This window comes from Daucus carota, chromosome 3 (assembly GCF_001625215.2).
Source record: "Daucus carota subsp. sativus chromosome 3, DH1 v3.0, whole genome shotgun sequence".
Lineage (NCBI taxonomy): Eukaryota > Viridiplantae > Streptophyta > Magnoliopsida > Apiales > Apiaceae > Daucus > Daucus carota.
This window is the reverse complement of record NC_030383.2, coordinates 12989842-13011762: the sequence shown is the minus strand read 5'-3', so window position 1 is coordinate 13011762 and position 21921 is coordinate 12989842. Positions and strand designations below refer to the sequence as shown.

The following is a 21921-nucleotide window of genomic DNA, read 5'->3' as shown; positions in this document are numbered from 1 at the left end:
CGGTGTTTAAACATACTTGAAATGAGTGTGGGGAATGGTTTGGGATGTTAGGTTTGGAAATGAATTCATGGGCAGGGCAGGGCATGTGACTAGGTCACACCATATCAAGCAATGTACGTGGCATATTTATTGTTACAAAGACTTGGAATCAATTATCAGATGTTGGTTTTATGTGGTCTGGCTTCTATCCATTTGTCGTCCAAGAATTTGATTCTTTTTGGGAGAAAATCTCATCAGTTTAATGTAAAGTCGAAATATATTTTGAGATTTTATGATATATTTTTTGAAGTTGGGATAAACAAATGTGGAGTTATGCAGATGGAAAAAGCAAGAACTCTGAAAGTATAACGAGATTCGGTGCAGACGGGTTTCTCTTGTGCAACCGCATATCCAGGGCCCAGGGGTGTTATTAAACTTAATTCTAAGAAATAAGTACTTATTTTTGGAAAAAATTGCATCAAATTCTACGTTTTTATGAAATAAACTTTTTTTTGTCAGATAATGTATATAAAATACTTTTTTATCATTTATATCCGGAAAACTTATGAAAAAATTCATTTTCAAGAAAAACTAGTGTTTTTCTTTTCTTTTTTATAAGCTGTGCCCACACAGGCGCTCAGTGATTTGCTTTGTTCTGTTTTTTTGTCTATAAATCTTCTTTGTTTTGTGTCTATGTTGTTGGTGCTTTCTAGATTGCTCAGTGACCTGGCTGGTATTGATGAGCCATGTTTTTAGTTACCCGGTCCATAGATACTTTGTGGCTAAGCCCACTTGTAAATTACAGCCTTTTGGCGCTTACATATCTGCGAGGGCTTTTTGGCGCTTACATATCTCCATGTCAAGTTTGCCATCCATGCCTCTTTTTATTTAGCCGCAAAGTCTATTGCAAGTCATTGTCCAGATATAGTTATTATAGTCTTTTTTTTATCATTCAAAATCTCAAGAATTTGTTGGTCGACCAGAATTTATACATTCAAATGCCAAGGTAGAGTGTGAGCAATCTGCTGAACTTGCCTTTGTCTTTGTGCCAGTAAAAAATTTCATGACAACCAATTTCGATAAAAACATTTTACTCCCAACTTTCTTTTGTAGGATGTGTTTTTTTCTTTTGCCGGCAAATTTCCTTGAAAAGAATGAGATATATGAGATAAGTAGTGAATAAATGATACTACCACACGACACCCCTTAAGTAGCGAATAAATGATAAGTAATTTATCAAACATTGGATCAGTATATCTTTTATTAGAGGATCACGGTGACTTTTTCGGTTTTCAATTTTTATCTGAAAACTGTTACATGGGCAATTAGCTTTTTTCAGCTTTATCTCACAAAAAACTGTATGCATCTGCAAATAGAGCCGGCCAAACGGGCGGGCCGTGCCGGTTCGGGCCGGTTCAGACGGGTTCCGAACCGTCACCTGTGGAACCGTAACCGGCCCGTCAACACTGACGGTTCGTGCCGTGCCGTGCTGAAGAAAGTGGAAGTCGTAACCGTGTTATACGGTTTACACGGGTTCTGCGGTTCGGCGGTTCGGGCCGAACAATTCGGGCTAGCGGTTCGCGGTTCCTGACCGCGGTTCAACAAAGTGTGTAAATTGTATGTGTTTACTTGTCTAGTTGTCTGTCTTGTTGTTGAGTTGTTGAGGTGCATATCTTTTTTTTTCTTTTTTTTTAGTTTAATAGTAACGGGTTTAAATTTGAATAATTCTTAAATTTTAAAAATTCGATAATAAAATTGCTTTATAAGATATTAGTTTTGGAAATTATTTTTGTTAAGTATTATTATGTATAACAGGTAAATTTTAACAATTCTTTAATTTTAAAAATTGGATAATAAAGTTTTAAAAATAAAATTACCTAAATTTAAAAACTTAACCGAAACAAAATGAACTAAATTATTTTTTAAAGAAAATTACTGAAATTTAAAAACTAAAATGAAATAAAATTAAGTAAATTATTTTTATGATAAACGAAATAAACTAAACTAACTAAACAACTAAAATTAACTAAATTAACGAAATAAAACAAAAATTAACATATTAAAACCCATGTAAAAAAGAATAGAAAGCAAAAAATTGTAATTATATTACAAATTTTGAAGCCTGAGATTGGTCCATCTATAACACTTTGCTGACTGTGACTAGGGGTAGGTAGTAACTTTATTGTTCAAGCCGCGGTTCTACGGTTCAAACCGCGGTTCCGCGGTTCTACGGTTCACACAAGGCGGGTTCTACGGGTTTTCGCGGTTCCGGGCCGGTTACGGTTCGGTCCCTCGTTTCCCAACCCGTATTCGGCACGTACTCTGTATCGGTTTAGGTCGGTTTCGAACCGGCCCGTGTTTAGACGGTTTCGGGCGGTTAAAAACCCGGTTCGGGGCGTGCCGGTTCGGTCGGTTCGGCCCGTTTGGCCACCTCTATCTGCAAAAGAGTGGCAGTTTTGTCCCAGACGCTCAAGAGAAACGTGTGTAAATTATTAAGCTAAAACCATCAAATTTTCGGATTAATGCGTGTACTCTGCTCAATAGCCTAATGGTGCATCTTTGGTTTTTACTGAAACACTTCAAGGCTAACTCGCTTCGGACCCGGATTTTGCTGCATTCGTGTCCGCAGGTCACACACGTGGAAAACCTCGAGGCTTGCGAAGCCACGAAATTTGTCTCGAAATCCCACAATTTGCACCCGTGCGCGCAGGTAGGTGGTGGAGCATAACATACTAACACAAGTTAAACACTACAAGAGTGTTCTACTATATAAAGCCATTAAAGGCCCGTGTTCTTTTCTATGTGGGATACTAGCTTTCTTTTCCAATTTTCCACTACCAAGGAAGCAACTTTGGATCATCACAACTCATCTATTCTTTAGTGGTTTTGTGAATAAACATGCATTGGAAAACTCTCTCGGAGGAGAACATAATCCAAGCATAACCCGCCACGAGCACGTAGCCGAGCCTCACTCAAATTTGTGCTCAAAATGACAAACTTCCAACAGTTAGTTGCATAGCCCTAGTTCAACATTTGCGCAGCATCAAATCATGGTTTTGAAAATTGATGATATAACCGGTGGTGGAACCAGGACTTAGGTTTAGAGGGCTCAAACAGTATTGTTCAGGGATCAATTAACATAGATTTAAATAATTTTTTGTTATTTTAGTTATTAGATTAACCACTCTAATTAATCATCTTGTTAGTCTTTAGACAAAACTTCACCGTTTTAGAGCATCTCCAACGGAGATATGTAAACCTGTTAGCTAAAAGTGTGATTTTAGATTATTTGTTAAAAATTTGCTGAACCTGTAAGGTTTGTGCTTTAGCGGTATTAGCTATAATGGTTAGCTATATTTAAAATTCTGTTATTCTGTTATTTTCAAATTCTAACAATTATATTTTTCAAATAATAGTTATTTATTGTGAATGAATTTTATAAATAATTTTTTTATAAATTCAATAAAATAAATATTTTATATAAATATATTTTTTATTCTGATTAATTAAAATAATATTATTTAAGAATCTACTATTTTACTATTTTCAAATTTAACGGCTAAATTTACATATTGTATTTATGTATTGTAAAGAAAACTCAAAAAAATTTTTTTCTGAATTTAATCAAATGAAGTTTTTAACAAGAATATATGTTATTTAAATATTTAAATAATTTTATTTATAATGCAAATGATATATTTTTAAAATTAATTCATTCCCAAATATTATTTATTTGTTGTAAAAATAAGATAATTTTTAAAATATTAAAATTTTGCTACATATCACACTACTCTATTTAGACAGCTAGTACCTGATTAGAAATTTAACTATATTGAGTCACTAAAAGATAATCAACATGGCAGTGCTATTATGACCAAAAAAACAAACAGGGCAGTGCAAGTTGCCTAACCATAATCAAGTTAGCCATACTTACTGCCAATATTCACGCTTTCACCAGCCCACAAAATTTATCAGCAAGCAGTTAAAGGACAACTCGAAATTTTCGGTTGTGTTTTCATTAGTTTGTATTTAATTAAGTATCCTGTTATCTAAATCTGCAGAATAGTTTTTAGCCATGTAGTCTATTTTTCACTGCAACCTAAAACAATATTTGATATAGCTTGCCAAGTTTCTGAGATTAAGCAGTCCCTATTAATAATTTATCAGGATTTCTGCAATGTCTAATTTACTAGCTTGCATTCGTATGACTTGATTGTATTTGTTGATAGCTGCTCACCATTATTATTCAGAGAATTTAGTGAAGTTTCTAATGAGCGCGTATAACTTACTTGTTGAATAGCCCGGAGTTTGTGTGAGCTACTCAGAAATTTAAAGGGATTAACTTTGTGATGTGTAAAGAGAGAGCAGTTAGAAGTTAAAAGCGTTAACTAACTGACCAAATACTAAAAGCCAATTACACACATATAAATTAAGGATAATAATCCCTCAGTGCATATATGGTTGAACTGCTAGTCTGAAAATCCAGGCTATATCAGCTAAAGCTGCTTATGCTAATAAACATATTGCAAGTGTTTTAAAGCTGGCAGAATTTCAGAAAAGTGTTTTAAAGTGTTTTATCACAAAGTACTCTACTAGAACTTCAGAAAATAAAAGAGAAGCCAAGTTGATGGTCTTGTTGTACAGTCAGTGCAATCAAATATGAGCCATAGAATGGTTAATGCAAGTGAATATAACAACAAGAATCAAGCTAGATTTAGTAAGACTGGCAAATCATAATTAGGAAAAACTACATCTCAACCTCTTCCTTCGACTCTGGTTTATTTATCTATGTTAACATACAAAATGAACTCAGAGCAACTTCCATATTGTCAAAACCGATATATGATTGCAAGATATTTAATGTCTAAATAAGAATCACGAATCCAGTGGGAAGAATCACTTAAGTCAGGGAACATTTAGTAAAACCATAACATGAATGCCTGGTATCCAATTACTGAAACAAATCTAATCATATAACTAAAAGAAAATAGCCTGTATATATTATAAAAAATCAAAAGTTAGAATAACTACGACCACTGCTTTCATGTCTTTATCGATTAATCTTTACCGCATAACTAACAAGTAGATATATGTATCTACTGAAACACATAGTAATCTTTTAGAATTCCATAAGCACAAACAAAGCAGTTATATGATTAAAAATAGCCTCCAACCATTTAGCCAAAAAAATTGCCTTAAAAGAAAAGAGAATCTACCTTATCTTGCTCCGTCAATCCACTTTGATTCCTTCCACATATTTGATTGTAAAATCCAATAAATTTTGCGACTTTTTCATTGATTACGCACCAGCGATTACACAATGAAGTGGCACTTCGATCACTTTCCAGCCCTTCTTTATTTCCCTCGTAATAGTTCCAAATCCGATTCCAATAACTTGTATGAGTCTGATTATTTCCTTGCACCGGATCCATACTAACATTGAGCCATGCAGAAATAAGCAACATATCCTCTTCAATTAAAAAATTCTTTGATCTTTTGCCTTTTTTCGACTTTGGAGCTTCTCTTTGAGGCTGAGACATGGGTGGAGGTTGTGACTGGAATTGTGGTGGCTGAGTATATATCATATCTTCCATTTCAGTAAATGAACCCTCATTAAGCAAAGATATAAACGATCCCTCCATTTCTAATTTCACAACAAAATCACAAGAACTAATTAAATTCTGAAAAATCCCCAAAATTACTAAAAACCTAATTGTATCTATACATACATGTATATATATATGAAGACTTCAAAAGGGATGACATAAAAGATAAAGAAATCAACACAAAGATAAGGAAATCAATAGTAATTGAAGATGAACTCGCCTGTTCCTGATGTAGCAGAGAGAGAAGCAGCAGCAGAGAGAAGAAGCGGGAGCGGGAGGGAAAAAAAAGAACAGCTCGGGCGGGAGCGGGAGGAGGAAGAAAAGAACAGCGCGGGAGATGATGTGTCAATTATAGATGCCGATTCTCACGTTCAGCAGAAGTAGCGTCTCTGTTGTGAATTGCTAAATTTTTAGCTAATAGATAAGACCGGTTGGAGCTGTACTTTTGATGGGTGGATAGCTATATTTTGATTTTTTACTGCCACATCAGCTTTTTTACCTAACAGGAGCTCCCTCTTGGAGTTGCTCTTGCACCAACCTAAATTTACAACACAGTCTGCATATACATGTATTTTGCAAAAGGTTTGTGCTACTCTTGCTCTGCGACGCATATCCCTCTTGATGGAATAGTTATGTGTAAAGTTTGCGAATAAAAAAGTAAAAAAAATTCATGTGTTCAAAGCGAAGATAAAGATAAAACACTAAAATGTGATATAATGAAGTTATATATGAATGTGACTGGTTTGAGTTTGAAAGTGACAAGCCATAATACCATACGAAAGGGAAAAATTAGGAACCACGATTAATAGAACCGACGTAGCGGCTCACAATATTTGACGTCGAGTAATTAGATTCTAGAATATGGGCTACTATCCGGAATCTGTTTACCTATTATTGTTAACTGTAGATGATATTTTTATATCGTACCTATAGTTTCAGCCACATTTTTATTTGTGGACTGCGTGTGACATGAACCACTACAGTGTGCGTGCTAATTTTATCTGCATGCGGCCAACTTCTGTTTCTCGTGTTTCTCAGTTCCTGCTTCGCGACTAGGGGTGTTTCTCGTAGAATATTGTAACACTCTTTACCTCCCTGACCGTTTCTGTAGCTGGCCGGAGATCAACGATTGATTTAAAGAAAGGCTTAATTGCAATTTGCACCGCGAGCAATAATTTCTGGGAACATTTGGACCCCTTTGATTTTAGCTGGACATTGTATGATAAAAACAAATTAAATTCATGTTTGATTATATTGTATGAGTAAAGTTCCGTAGAGACCATTTGGGTTCTGCAATCAAAACACTATAAAATACATTATTTTCTAAAGTATGTTCAACAAATATCATGTATTCATTAAAATTGTTGAAGATCATCTATGTTTTATATGTATATAATGTATGTTCAGCAAGTTGAACAATATCCTGCAAACTAAATATATTTCGTAGAATATAACATTTTGTAATGTTCTACATGCAAAACTTATATGATATTCAAGATTTTAAAGTGAAATAATGATTTTGTACAACATGATGTGCAAAACTATACGTTTTGCAATGTTTTTATGCAATATTTCACTTGCAGAACATAAGTGGTTTCCACGGTCTCCAATAAAAGTGGTCTCCATAGAATTTTACTCTGTATTGTTATTCATAATATAAGCATAATTAATGTTAGCTAGAATCTAAAATGAATTTTAGGTTAATTACTTTGTTTTTTTTTTTTAGTTTTTGAATAATACTTCCTCTCGGAAACTTAGATCTAAAATTATCGGAGATTTCGTTGTCTTTATTCTAAGTAGATGGATTTTCAGTTCGATTTCTCTTGCTTTCTGTTCCAGATCTATTTTGAGAAAATTCTTAGATCTAAAACTATCAGAGATTTCGATGTCTTTCTTCTCTGTTTCAATCGGGTGGACTTTCAGTCTGATTTCTCTTGTTTTTATGGTTCCGCTCCAAATCTAATGTTGTTTTCTCTCCCTCGTGAAAACTTTGTTTTTGCTTCTTCATTGTAAGCGGGTTTCTTGATTTGGTGATGAAAGTTTGTATGAAATCGCAGTTTTGATCGATAGCTATATTAGGGCATGATGAAAAGGGTACCGGTGATTCAACAAGGATGCATGAAGCGGGTACCTGTATTTGTATATACTTTATTGGTGTAAACGATTACAATTTCCAGTTTGTTCGACTCGATTATTGGTGTAGATGTCGTATGATTTTTTATTATTAGATTAACACCTTTGTTTAAAAAAAAAAAATTTAGGTGCAATTTTATAGTGTTGTGTATTGTGTTTTGCACACATGCATGCACACATACAAATCAAATTAGAGTACAAACTCCAAACTTAATCTAAACTCGTAGATAAATCTAATCTAATGGTCAAATGATCAACCACAATTAAAATACACCCTCATACTTATGATTTCATTTAACTTTTTTCATTTTTAATTTGATTTTTATGCTAGTCACTGAGTTTTTTTTTTTAAATTTGACTTTACTTTATTTTTCATTCATTTTCAACGGTCAATTTTCTATGTATACTTATTATTTTGTTTTTAATTTGATTTCAATATTTATTTGACGTGGATTCTATTATCTTTTTTATTTACATAATTTTATATGTTATAATTTTTCCTCTTCGACACTATTATTTTATTGATTCATTATTTCTGATATCATTTTAAATCATTTCATAATTTTTATTTTATATGTAAACTTATTATATCCTATATGGTTGTTTGTGTTGTATATTAGGTTATTTATCAAAAGAAAAATTATAAGTTCTCTTATCTATTTTTTTTATTTTTCTTTACATGTCACTCCATAGGAAACTTTTTTTTAACCAAAAAAAATCATAATAACAATTATTATTTTCTATACATAATTAATCAATACGGAACAAAAAAAAAGAGGCCAAGTCGATATAAACAGCTGGTAAACACTTGGCGCAGGATTTATAGTTAATTTTACTTTGATTTGTATCATAAAACATATATATTGTGGACTATATTTCTCATCCATACACCCAAATAATCGAATCATACACAAACACCAACTACCATTCAAGTCATCATATATAACTCATCATCTTCTTCCCCATTCCAACTCGGACAAGCCCAACTCATTTCAATTATCACCTCGTCCCAAAACTCACTCCCCTGTAATGGCAACAATCAACACAATCACACCCCAATCTTTTCACCCTCTATCAAAACCCAAGTTCAAACCCTCACCATCTTTCTCAAAATCATTCAAACCCCATCAAAAAACACCCTTTAGAGCTTCAATTTCAGTGAAATCATTGCCCCAAGAGTTTGATGTTATTGATGCTAATACCCATGATTGTAAAGACCCAATAGATGGGATTTTGAGTGGATTGGAGAGGGAAAAGGAAGGTGAAGATGTGATGAATGAAGTGGTGGGTGTGTTTGGGAATGATGGAAGATTGTCATTTGAAGGAGCTACTGGCTTTTCTTCTGTCGGCTTATCGGGTAGCGAAAAGGAAGAACAGGATTTGAATAAGTTGATTGATAGAGGGATTAATGCTACTTTGGTATTAGCTGCTAGTACTTTTGCTGTTAGCAAACTTCTCACCATTGATCATGATTATTGGCATGTAAGTATCAGTTTAGGCCTGTACAAATAGTTTTATTATTGTTCGATGCTTATTGAGTTATTGATTTTGGAATTGGGATGTTTTCTTGGGTTCATTTGTTTATATATGTTGTCCAATTGCTGAACTTGTGAGTATTGTGATGTTTTCTTTTGTTCTTTGTAAATTTAATCTTTGCAGTTTGTTGTGTCATGTGTGGACTGTGTGGTTGGCCTTCTTTTCGTTTCTATATTGATGGACTAGCAAATGTTATGATGTAATAATGTACACAGGCATGGCGGACACAGAAACATGTTACATATACAATGTTTTAGGAAGATTCTGTGACCATTTGTAGATTTGAAAATGTCAAACCATGTCTGCCTTTGCATAGGTTCAGTTTTGGATGTTTTTGTATGATCATTGGCATCTTTGAATTGTGTGTAGCTGTAAATCTGAATTATTTGCTATTTTCGTCAACCTGATAGTCTTTATCGGAAATATGAGTGGAATATTAAATTTTTTTAAGAGTTTTTCCATTTATCTTGTGGATTGTTTTTTTAGAAATTAAACTGGATGTTTTATATTTGTAACTAGCTATGGCTGCAGTTCCTATCTAGTTGTCGTTAAATATTCTTACTTTGACATGTAAAAAGTGAAGCGAAAGTCCAGTTTTTCATTCAAATGCAGTTGCAAAGTATAGTGATAGTCTAGAAACCAGGGATTCTTCACTCACCTGCCACATGGCACACTTGATTCTCGGTGATTCTTGTGTGTGTGTGTGTGTGTGAAGTGTGGGGGGGAGGCGACTCTTGGGGATTCTTCTCAAGTAATTCAATGACTACTACCTTATAATGCAGCAGTTGTGTTATTAAGTAATTATTATAACAATTAGTAATAATTGAACTTATTCATATGACTATATAGTTAATATATAAATGTAACTATTGAAATATATACATTACACACACACACACGCGTTTTTCGATTTCCTGAATTTCCATATCCTCCTATTGCGCACCTCTGCACCTGCATTCATGCTTACTTTAGTTTTCAATATCAACCCTTTTTACTTCATAGCTTGTAGATGACGGGCGCTGATAATTAGTGTTTTTGTAGTTATATCAGCAAATGTATGAAGCAGTCCCGCCAAAAGACAATTGTGTTCATCGCGGAACATATGGCACATCTTTTTTAAAAGCAAAAAAAATTTGAATATTGATGTTTTGACTTGGCTTTTATTGTTTTTCATTAGTTTTACTTGTAGTGTATGTTAACTTATCTTGCGTTGCATCTTATTGTGTGTTTAAATTCTGAATAATATCAAGCATTGCCATAGTTATGTTTTACATTTACTGACAGAGTATACCGGAAGTCGTGGGCCTTTGCCAAGTTCATGAAATAACGGTTTTCTTGTCCAAAGTGTCTTGATCATGTATTCCTAATTATGTTTGGTTGTACATTCCAGAAATGATGTCACATGTTTTTGTTACAAAGTGGGTTTTACGATTTATGATAAAACTTAACTGTAATCTCTCTTTTAGGGATGGACCTTATTTGAGATATTGAGATATGCACCTCAGCACAACTGGACGGCATATGAGGAAGCTCTAAAAACAAACCCAGTCTTGGCAAAAATGATGATAAGTGGAGTGGTTTATTCTCTAGGAGATTGGATTGCACAGGTTAGTTTACAGTTTGAAAAATAAAAGCTCTTTGTTCTCTTCATTATGTAATTCATTCCATAATTAGTAATTAATATTTGGTATGATATGCAGTGTGTTGAAGGTAAACCTCTTTTCGAGTTTGACCGAACACGGATGTTTAGATCAGGATTAGTTGGATTCACTTTGCATGGATCACTATCTCATTATTACTATCAGTTCTGTGAGGTAGTTATCTTGACGGCTCATCTGAAATCTAATTTGTTTCTTCAGCTGTTCACCATTTCTGACACATTATTTTGAAATTCTTAGACCCTTTTCCCATTTCAAGATTGGTGGGTGGTTCCGGCCAAAGTAGCCTTCGATCAAACTGTATGGGCAGCAGTTTGGAATAGCATTTACTATGTATTTTTGGGATTGCTGCGTCTTGAATCGCCAATTAGCATATTTAGTGAACTAAAGGCTTCATTCTGGCCCATGTTGACGGTAAGATTACCTTAATCTATATTTGTAGTAATACTTTTCCTTTCTCTGTAAATGCCATGTGAAAATGTGGGACTGAAGATGCATCATGCCTGTGTGTGTGGGGGCGCGTGTGCATGCCTGTGTCCGTTGGAGTACTTTTGACAGGCTCTTTACAAAAAAAAAGATACGCAGCCGTTGAAGACCAGATATTATGATTAATCCACTTATTTAAAAAGAATACACTAATACAAAGAATTTTGTGAACTGCATGTTGTCATTAGAGAATTTTGTGAATTGCATGTTGTCATTAGAGAATTTTGTGAACTGCATGTATTATATTCGTTATAAAAACAAAAGTATTATTGGACATTGAATAAATGCATCCGTGTGTTAAGCATGGACCGGAATTTAAGCAATAAGTTTCTGTTTTCTTTTTTGGACAGCTAAATTATTGAAATGTTCCCTGCATTTCTTAGCCGCATATATTATTTGATTAGCGTTGTTTCTGTGACTTAAAAGTAAGTCTATTTAAGTTATAAGCCGCAGAGTAAACTTCTGCTACGAACGTCCAGCACGACGTGTATTAAAACTCTAATATGGAGCTTTGAAGCTTTGGGGAATCCCATGTTTATTGATAACATTATTCTTTAAAGTTAATTATATATAGACATGTGCATGTCCATAAAAATGTACACATGCAGTTTCTTTGTTGATGATTATACACATGCAAAAGATGATGTACATAACTAAAATCTTCCTTTGAAACATAAACGTTTTTGGCGAGTTTCTTATCTAACATGGTGCCAAAGCTCTTCTTCCCTGCCTGTTTCAAGAACATAATGGGATTTCGAGTGACGGGTGTATTAATACAAGAGTGATATAGTTACGTCCCTCCGTCCCATTCTATATGACCCTTATTCCTTTTTGGGACGTCCCAAAAAGAATGAACCTATTATACTTACTATTTTTAAACACTACTTTTCACTATTACACCCACTACTTCTCTATTTTATACTCTCTTTTTATTAACAAAACACTATTACACCCACTACTTTCCTCCACTATCTCAAATCTATTATAAAATTTTGATAGGTCCCACCACTTTACCCACTTTTCAACTAATTTTACTCTTTTCTAGTACCTTTTTCTTAATCTCCGTGAAAGTCAAACCAGCTCACTCAAATTGGGATGGAGGGACTATCATATTAAGCGCTTCTGCAAGAGCTCAATGTTTTTGAAGAGATCTGATAACTTGACACTGAGATGCTCACTTTGGTTAGATGGCATCTACATGTGACTTCTTTTTTGCTAATTATCCTTGGGCATTAAATTAGCATTAATTTCTATGATGAGGTAATCTATGGTTCTAACATGCTCAGCTTGACTGTGATTTTTCTTGAAGCAAATGTTAGTTGAAGCTTTATTTACTAATTCCGAAAGAGTTATGTTTTTGATCGTGTTTATATGTTAATTTTATAATTTATTTGTATCAGTTGTACTCTCCTTTTCTGTAAGCAGTAATAATTGTTTGCTGCTGCCGCAGTTGTATTAAGTGGACCTAAAACTTGTTTGGATGTGTTTTTTTCATTCAGGCTGGTTGGAAGCTATGGCCATTCGCTCACATTATCACATATGGAGTGATCCCTCTTGAGCAAAGGCTTCTATATGTTGACTGTGTAGAACTTATCTGGGTAACCATACTTTCGACGTAAGTATCTAAATTTGATCATTGGACTAACTATTCAAACACAACTCTTTGTTAAATATTCTGGTCTTGTATACACATATGTATGACTACATACTTCCACACAAGCAGTTACATATCTGTTTATATGGGTGTAGTGCCGTGTTTTAAACTTAGGAGGTTGGTTATTGATGAAGAAAATATGTTTCGACTACAAGGAGAGAGCTGGTGAGAGAGAGATGCATACTCCTGTTACTATTTTTAGGGCATAGGGAACTTTCAGTTTCCTAGCAATTAGTACTAATATTTATACTGAGGTGTGATTAAGTGGTTACATGACAGATCAACCAGGCATTTAACATTCTACCTGACCAAAAAAACTTGCAGCAGTTCAAGTGGATTAAAATTTGGATCTGTCTTTATCTTTTTCATTAGATTTACATGCCGTAAACATTTTTTTAGTGGGAATGCTTACGCAGTGAGAGAAGCAAATGATGTGTTGAAAGATTAGTGGGTTATTAAAAGCTTGAATCTGAAGGCCACTAATGGAGAATATATTTTGTGGTGACTTATTGGGTGCAGTATCATCGTACCATAAGATTGGTGCATGTCGATATATCTTCTCAAGAGCCTTTTCTTGTCTATTCTTAGTGGACCAATATATCTTCAAAATGCTGGTTCTGACTTGTCTGGTTATCAGTACAGAAATTAGTTGATAGCAGACTTTTATCTAATCTTTTGTTTTTTTTCATCTTTTTGCCAGTATTTCAAATGAGAAATCAGAAGCAAGAATCTCTGAGGCACCAGATGAGGAAATTTCAAATACATTGACACTCCCTCCAGAGGTACAAGTCACTGATTTACTGCTGATTAGATACCTGTAGTTCAATTATTGATTGGAATTCAATTAAACTGACTCCTTTATCCTTTGATATATTAGGAGTAAGTTATGTAGAAAGGAAGCCAGATGCTCAGACATCCGATAAAAGATCTGTCGTTTCATTATAAGGCAAAATTCCGTTGTTATGGACTGCGGTTATGAAGTCTTGCGAAATATGTGATTTTGCTGCAAATACTTATTGTACATAGAATACATAATTCATGTAACAGCTCCAACAATTCCGGTCTCAGTGTAAGTTAGAAAAATTGTTGTAATATCCTTAGATTCTTAGTCATTTACATACATTACTGAGACCACTATAGATTTATTATTACTTGGCAGTATCATTGTGAACCAACAACAGTCCTACAGTTCACTGTCTTGTTGTCGAGGCAAATTTTGCCAGAATAATGTAAAGATTATGTTTTGAATTTTATAATCTTCTCTACCATGTTACAATTGAAATGCAGTTAGAAGTCTGAGAATTAAGAGAATCACATAACAAGACATACTGGATGTACAATTTCATTCGAAGCCATAGACATGTTAGATAGGCGACTTGGCGTTGGCCGGAAATTGAGCCATCTCAGGCTCGGTCTTCTGGTTGGCGGCATCAATGCCCTCCTCACCACCTCTTTGTCACCCTTGCGCCCTTTCAATTTGTTCCTGAGTGCTGCTTCGCGACGATTCTGCTTGACTGAGGTAGATCTAAGCGACATGGAGCGCATCTGCGTATTGAGTGAACGATGAGTCTTAATGTACCTGTCCATAATTGTAGTTTTTCTTGTTGAAGATGATTAGCTTTTGTTCATGCAAAGAAAGGTATGGAATGTTGTATAGCTTGCGCTCTTTGCTTGCATTCAGAGAAGAAATATGGAAGGGATTTGTAACTTTGCATGTTATATAAAACTAGGGCTGATTGACTTGTCTAAACTATGAAGAAAGTAGACATGGTCTCCCTAATTAATTTTGACGAGGCGTCAAACCGAGTATTGACTCCTCAAACACTTTTGTCTTCTTTCACCTAGAAGGTTGGCGTTTAATAAGACGCGTAGGGCGTAGGATGTGATTCAGTACACAAAATATTGATCTAGAATGAGAATGTTGAAATGCAAAAGTTCAAACACTTTTATATATTTTCCTTAGACTGATAGCACATATTTCAAAAACTCTTATAAATTATAGTTTCATAATTTATTTTTAAAGAATTTTTTTCCTGAATAAAGATTTAGAGGGGTGTATTGGATTGGGATTTTAAAGCATTTTTTTGCATTCATGAAATCCGAGGGTATTCGATTGGGATTGTTTGAAATCCATTAAAATCTTGAGGTATTCAATTGGGATTTTAAATTATGTTACAAAATCTGGTGGTATTCAATTGGGATTTTAAATTATGCTTTAAAATCCGAGGGTATTCGATTGAGATTGTTTGAAATCCATTAAAATCTGATGGTATTCAAATGCTGATGGATTTTTTTTCATTTCATAAAATAATGGATTTTGTGGCATTCTTCAGTGTATTTTAAGTTTTTTGAAATCCCACCAAATTCAATGGGATTTTGAAGCATTGTACCTAAATCCTATCAACTCTGCGACATTTCGTCAAGAATCCGCACAAAATCAAAATCCCATACAATCCATTAAAATCTATAGACTAAAAACAATGCATTAAAATCCCAATCGAATACACCCCCGTTAGTCTAAATTTTTATTTAGAAAAAAATATTTTGAAAATAAGTTATAGAACTATACTTTACAAAAGTATTGACGTACGTGCCGCGTCCGCATCCCCTAATGTACACTATCCAAGAGGAAGGGGGGAGTATTTACTAGCCTTAAACCCGTGCAAACACTGTTGATAGGGATTGGGTTTCTTAAGTACTACGACCCGATCCAATAAAGGCCGCATAGCCGGTCTAATCATAAGAAATTCCGTCCTGGCCCAATAACGCTCCGGACCAGATAAATATGGACCAAAAGATAGGCTTAACGGACTCGAAGCCCATACGAAGGTCCAGTTACGAATACAAGTTCCATAATACATCTGATTCTAACAGATAAACATCCCGGAGTTCGTATAAATGTCAGCAACGAAAGGATAGGAGTTCTATCTTATCTCTTGCCTCGAGGCATACTTTGATAAGAAGTCTGATACATGGAATCATACTTCCATCCGACTTCTGACTCTGAAGCGCCTATATAAAGGGCTCTACCCCTCATAACTAGAACTACGTTTTGGACTTGATTCTTCTCCACGCAGAAGATACGTAGGCATCTCGCACCGAGACCAGTCCAAAGCACGAATCGCTCACTCCCGTTTTTAGTTCTATAACATTTGGCGCCGTCTGTGGGAACAGACAACAACCATGACGAATCCAACCGGACCACGTTCAGAAATCCATGTTCCACGCAGTCGAACCACCACCGGGGTCTCGACTGAATCAACCCCTGTAACTACCTCCCTCCCGCTTGGTACGACCATTGCTCAAACTACTACTCCCCTGACTTTTGGCTCGCTGCCCCCTCTGACTCGAGTAATTGCAACCGTCACCGACGCCGGCACACATTACTCAACGGTCACTACAACCACCCGTGGAGGCACAAGAGATGACTATGTGCATGTAACTGACTACGACTCTTCCGAATCGGAGCAGGAGCATGATACGCCACCTCGAAGGAGGAGAGATGCTGATCGACACCGTCGACGCCGCCATAGGCAAGAAACTAATGAGCCCCGGGGGCCAATAACTTATGAGGAAAGGATCCGGGCTCATGAAGAGGAAATCGCACGGTTAAAAAGAGACCAGGCAATGATATAACCCCCAGAATCTAGGGATGAAACCCCTCGTCAAACCGTGATGAATCAGATTCACTTGTTACCAGCAGGTGATCCCGATAACCCCGTTCCCCCTTTCACGCCAGAAATTATGGGTGCAAGAATCTCTCGAAAATTTAAGCTCCCAACCATTAAAGCTTATGATGGCACGGGTGATCCCGCCAACCACGTTCGAACCTTCATGAACGCTCTGTTGCTCCAACCCGTTACGGAAGAAATCAAGTGTCGTGCTTTCCCTCAAACTTTGAGCGGAATGGCTCAGCACTGGTATAGTCGCTTACCACCAAACTCTATTTCCTGTTTTGCTGACCTGAGCAGGGCCTTCATAGGACAGTTCGTTGGAAGCAAAACTCACGCCAAAAGCTCCGCCTCGTTAATGAATTTGCACCAGGGTAAGAACGAATCGCTCCGAGAGTATATGAATCGTTTTACCAAAGAAGCCTTGAAGGTCCCAGATCTAGATCAGAAGGTAGCCATGATTGCACTCCAACAAGGCACCACTGATGACAATTTTCGCCGATCTCTAGCCAAGAGGGCTCCGGACAATATGATCGATTTACAAGAGGGAGCCGGAAAATATATAAAGGCGGAGGAAAGTTTGAGAAAATCCCAGAGCAATCAGGGACCGAATACCAACTTCAAGAAGCGTGGGAATGATACGGAGTATGATGCTGAGAATAAGTACTCCCGGAAGGAAGATGAGGAAAAATCGCCTGCTAAAAAGAAGATGGGGCCGAGGTTTACTGAGTATGCCAGGCTTAACGCCCCGAGGAGTCAAATCCTGTTGGAAATTGAGAAGGACGAAAGTGTTAGATGGCCGAAGCCTATAAGGACCGATCCGGAGAAACGTAACAAGGATTTATATTGTCGATTCCACAAAGACACAGGACATAAGACCGATGATTGCCGGCAGTTGAAGGATGAGATTGAGTTCTTGATCCGAAGAGGCAAGTTATCCAAATTTACCAAGAATGGAGACAAGAATCATCGAGACAGTGATAACCGCGGAAGAGACAACGATGACAAAAGAACTCAGCCTCGAGGGCCTGTTATTAATGTAATCTCCGGAGGACCTACGGCTGCAGGCACGTCAAGCAATTCAAGAAAGGCTTATGCAAGGGAAGTGATGAACATAGTTGGAGAACCTCCGAAGCAGGCAAAAATCGATTATGCTCTAGCATTCGACAATATCGACCTTGAAAAGGTGAAATTTCCTCATGATGACCCTTTAGTAATTACCCCAGTGATTGGAAACTCGTCTGTAAAAAGAGTGCTTGTTGATAATGGAGCCTCGGTGGATATCTTGTTTTATGATGCTTATGAAAAGATGGGGTATTCTGATACTCAGTTAACACCCTCAGACATGCCTATATATGGCTTCAACAATGTGGAAACCAAAATTGAAGGCATGATCCAACTTCCGGTAACTATGGGTACCGAACCCAGACAAGCCACGTGCATGGTAAATTTCTTGGTCGTTAAAGCCTCATCAACCTATAATGCCATCCTTGGGAGGACTGGAATACATGCTTTTAAAGCAATCCCATCTACTTACCACATGAAGATCAAATTCCCGACTAGGAACGGAATTGGGGAAGAATTAGGAGATCAGAAAATGGCCCGAAGCTGTTATATTGGGGCATTAAGATCTGGAGGAGCCGGGGGGCAAGTATTACCTATAGAGGACCTTGATGTCCGAGAAGAAGAGGAAAGGAGAGGCAAGCCTGCCGAAGATTTGGTTCCAATCCAATTGTATACAGAAGAACCTGAAAAGGTCACTTATGTTGGAGCATTACTCCAGGAAGATTTGAAACAAGAGTTTGTGAGGTTCTTGAGGAACAACCGTGATGTTTTCGCTTGGACAGCAGCTGATATGCCAGGTATCGACCCCTCATTCATAACACATAAGTTGAATGTAAACCCCGCGAGGAAACCTATTAAACAGAAGAAAAGGAACTTCGCCCCTGAAAGGCAAGAAGCCATTAAACAGGAGGTTGATAAGTTGTTGGAAGCAGGTTTTATCGAAGAGATACAATTTCCAGAATGGTTGGCGAACCCTGTTATGGTCAAGAAGGCCAATGGAAAATGGAGGATGTGTGTAGACTTTACTGATCTGAATGATGCTTGTCCCAAGGATTGTTTCCCTCTTCCAAGGATAGACACGTTAATAGATGCCACCGCTGGCCATGAGATGCTGAGCTTCATGGATGGCTTCAGCGGATATAATCAGATCCGGATGGACAAGGACGATGTACCCAAGGTATCGTTTATCACTGACTTTGGTGTATTTTGTTATTTGGTTATGGCCTTTGGACTTAAGAATGCAGGAGCAACGTACCAACGCCTTGCAAACAAGATGTTTAAACATCTGATTGGAAAGACTATGGAGGTATACGTAGACGATATGTTGGTGAAAAGCTTGAACAAAGCGGATCACCTTGAACACCTTAAAGAGACCTTTGAAGTCCTGAGGACGCATAAGATGATGTTAAACCCAGCTAAGTGTGCCTTTGGGGTCGGTTCTGGGAAGTTCCTGGGTCTAATGGTCTCAAAGCGTGGTATTGAAGCCAACCCCGACAAGATAAAAGCTATCCTGGATATGGAACCCCCAAAGAGTGTAAGGGATGTTCAGAAACTGACAGGAAGAATTGCAGCCTTGGGAAGGTTTGTATCCAAGTCAGGAGACAAGTGCTTGCCTTTCTTCAAAGCATTAAAGAAGGTTAAGAACTTTGAATGGACGGACGAGAGCCAAGTGGCCTTCGAACATCTAAAGAAATATATGGTAGAGCCACCACTCTTATCAAAACCCGTTGAGGGCGAAACCCTGTATGTATACTTAGCTGTCTCGGAACAAGCGCTAAGTGCCGTCTTGGTTCGGGAGGAATCCAAAGTCCAGAAACCAGTATACTATGTGAGCAAGGTTCTGCATGGAGCGGAGCTCAATTATTCAGTGATCGAAAAGTTTGCTTTGGCCATGATTACGGCCTCGAGGAAGTTGAGACCTTACTTTCAGTCTCATAAGATAGAAGTCTTGACAGACCAACCTCTCCGAAATGTTATACATAGCCCTAAGGCTAGTGGAAGATTGATCAAGTGGGCCATTGAGCTTGGAGAATTTGATATCCGATACAAACCTCGAACGGCGATTAAAGCTCAGGCCTTAGCTGACTTCCTAGTTGAATGCACCATTAGCAACCAGGAAGTCGGGGGGCAAGGAGACAAGGTAGAAGAACCTACTAAGGAGGAAAAACCTAAAGAATATTGGCTACTATTTTTTGACGGGGCTTCAAAAACAAAAGGTAGTGGTGCAGGACTTGTACTCCAAAGCCCTGATGGCTTTACTGTGGAATATGCTATTAAGCTAGACTTTCCGACCACCAATAATGAAGCAGAGTATGAAGCATTGATAGCTGGACTTGGTCTAGCTAGAACCTTGAGGGTAAAGAATTTGAAGGTCTGTGGTGACTCAAAGCTTGTAGTCTTCCAAGTGAATGGTGAGTTTGAAGCCCGTGAGGAGACTATGCTGAAATATCTAAGGATTGTAAAGACCCAGATGGCACTATTCGAAGAATGCTTGGTAGAATATGTGCCAAGGGAGGAGAACACCAAGGCTGATGCCTTATCGCAATTTGCATCCTCCGATGATGAGGTATGCTCAGGAAGTGTTTATTATCAGGTTTTAAGAACCCCTAGCATTGAAGCAAAGTTAGTTGCTCCCATTGACACAGGGTCCACTTGGATGGATGAGATTAAGTTATATTTACAAAATGGTCATCTGCCGCCTAATGCTGATGAAGCACGAAAGTTACAGGTAAGGACCCTTAAGTATGTACTCATTGAAGGGGTCTTATATAGAAAATCGTTTGTGATCCCTTATTTAAGATGTTTGAGGCCGGATGAGGCTCGGGAAGCCCTTAGAGAAGTTCATGAAGGGGTATGTGGCCAACACCTCGGTGGAAGAGCATTGGCTCATAAAGTAACTCGCCTTGGATTCTATTGGCCAGATATGCTAAAGCACGCTCAAGACTATGTGAAAAGGTGTGATCGTTGTCAAAGGTTTGCACCTGTTGTACGACAGCCACCTGAGATGTTGACATCCATCAATACTCCTATCCCCTTCGCAATGTGGGGGATGGATATTCTTGGACCTTTCCCACTTGCTAGCGCGCAAAGGAAGTTTCTGTTGGTAGCTATTGACTATTTTACTAAGTGGATTGAGGCCAAACCACTGGCCAAGATAACCACCAAGCAGGTTGCTCAGTTTGTGTGGGAAAACATTATTTGCAGGTACGGAATACCTCGAGTCATGGTTACAGACAATGGGACTCAGTTCAATAACGCTGAGTTTAAAAGTTATTGTGAGGACTACTCGATTGAGTTACGCTTTACTTCAGTTGCTCACCCTCAAGCTAATGGACAAGCTGAGGTGGCCAATAGAATAATCCTCGATGGGCTGAAGAAAAGAGTCGAGAAGGCCCAGGGATCATGGGCCGACGACATACTTCCTATACTATGGGCGTATCGAACCACTTGCAAGGCTTCAACTGGGGCAACCCCCTTTCAGCTGGCTTATGGAGCCGAGGCAGTGGTGCCACTTGAGATCACTCATACATCCTCCAGGGTCCAGCAGTATGAGCCAGGAGCCAATGAAGAAGGTATGAGACTTGCGCTTGATATGATCGATGAGATTCGTGACGAAGCTCATGCTAAGATCGTGGAAAACCAGAAACGAGCTTCCTATTACTATAACCTACGGGTTAAGGAGCGATATTTCAGGGAAGGAGATCTGGTACTTAGAAAAATTGAGGCTTCAGGGGTAGGTCCCAAAGGCAAGATGGCTCCAAATTGGGAAGGCCCCTACCAAGTTAAGACTGTCACAGGCCATGGTTCATACAAGCTTCAAACCTTGGAAGGAGTTGAAGTCCCTAGAAGTTGGCATGCGACCAACTTAAAGATATATTATATTTAATATCTACTCTGTGATAACAGAAGTTAGTAGTTAACACGAAAATAAGGTCATGTTGACCACTGCCATGTAGTTGATTTCCAGAAATAGTTATTTCTTTTACTATAATAAAAAGTCCTGAGGATTATCTAGCTTCTTTATCCAAGTAATTTTTGCTTGTACTTGTATTTTGTTCAATGAAAAGTTCGCAAATTCTGATCGAACTTACACATTGAAGATAAACATCCTAAGTTTGGACTTGAAATAGTCG

At 37.3% G+C, this 21921-nt stretch overlaps 1 protein-coding gene across 1 annotated transcript; it reads left to right on the top strand.

The window, feature by feature from the left end:
• Positions 1-8593: 8593 nt before the first annotated feature.
• LOC108215169 (uncharacterized) lies at positions 8594-14308 on the top strand. Its single transcript, XM_017387548.2, has 7 exons — positions 8594-9200; positions 10721-10861; positions 10955-11068; positions 11153-11326; positions 12898-13013; positions 13753-13834; positions 13930-14308. The coding sequence occupies exons 1-7, from the start codon at positions 8748-8750 to the stop codon at positions 13933-13935; spliced, it is 1086 nt and encodes a 361-aa protein (XP_017243037.1). The 5' UTR covers positions 8594-8747; the 3' UTR covers positions 13936-14308.
• Positions 14309-21921: the final 7613 nt, after the last annotated feature.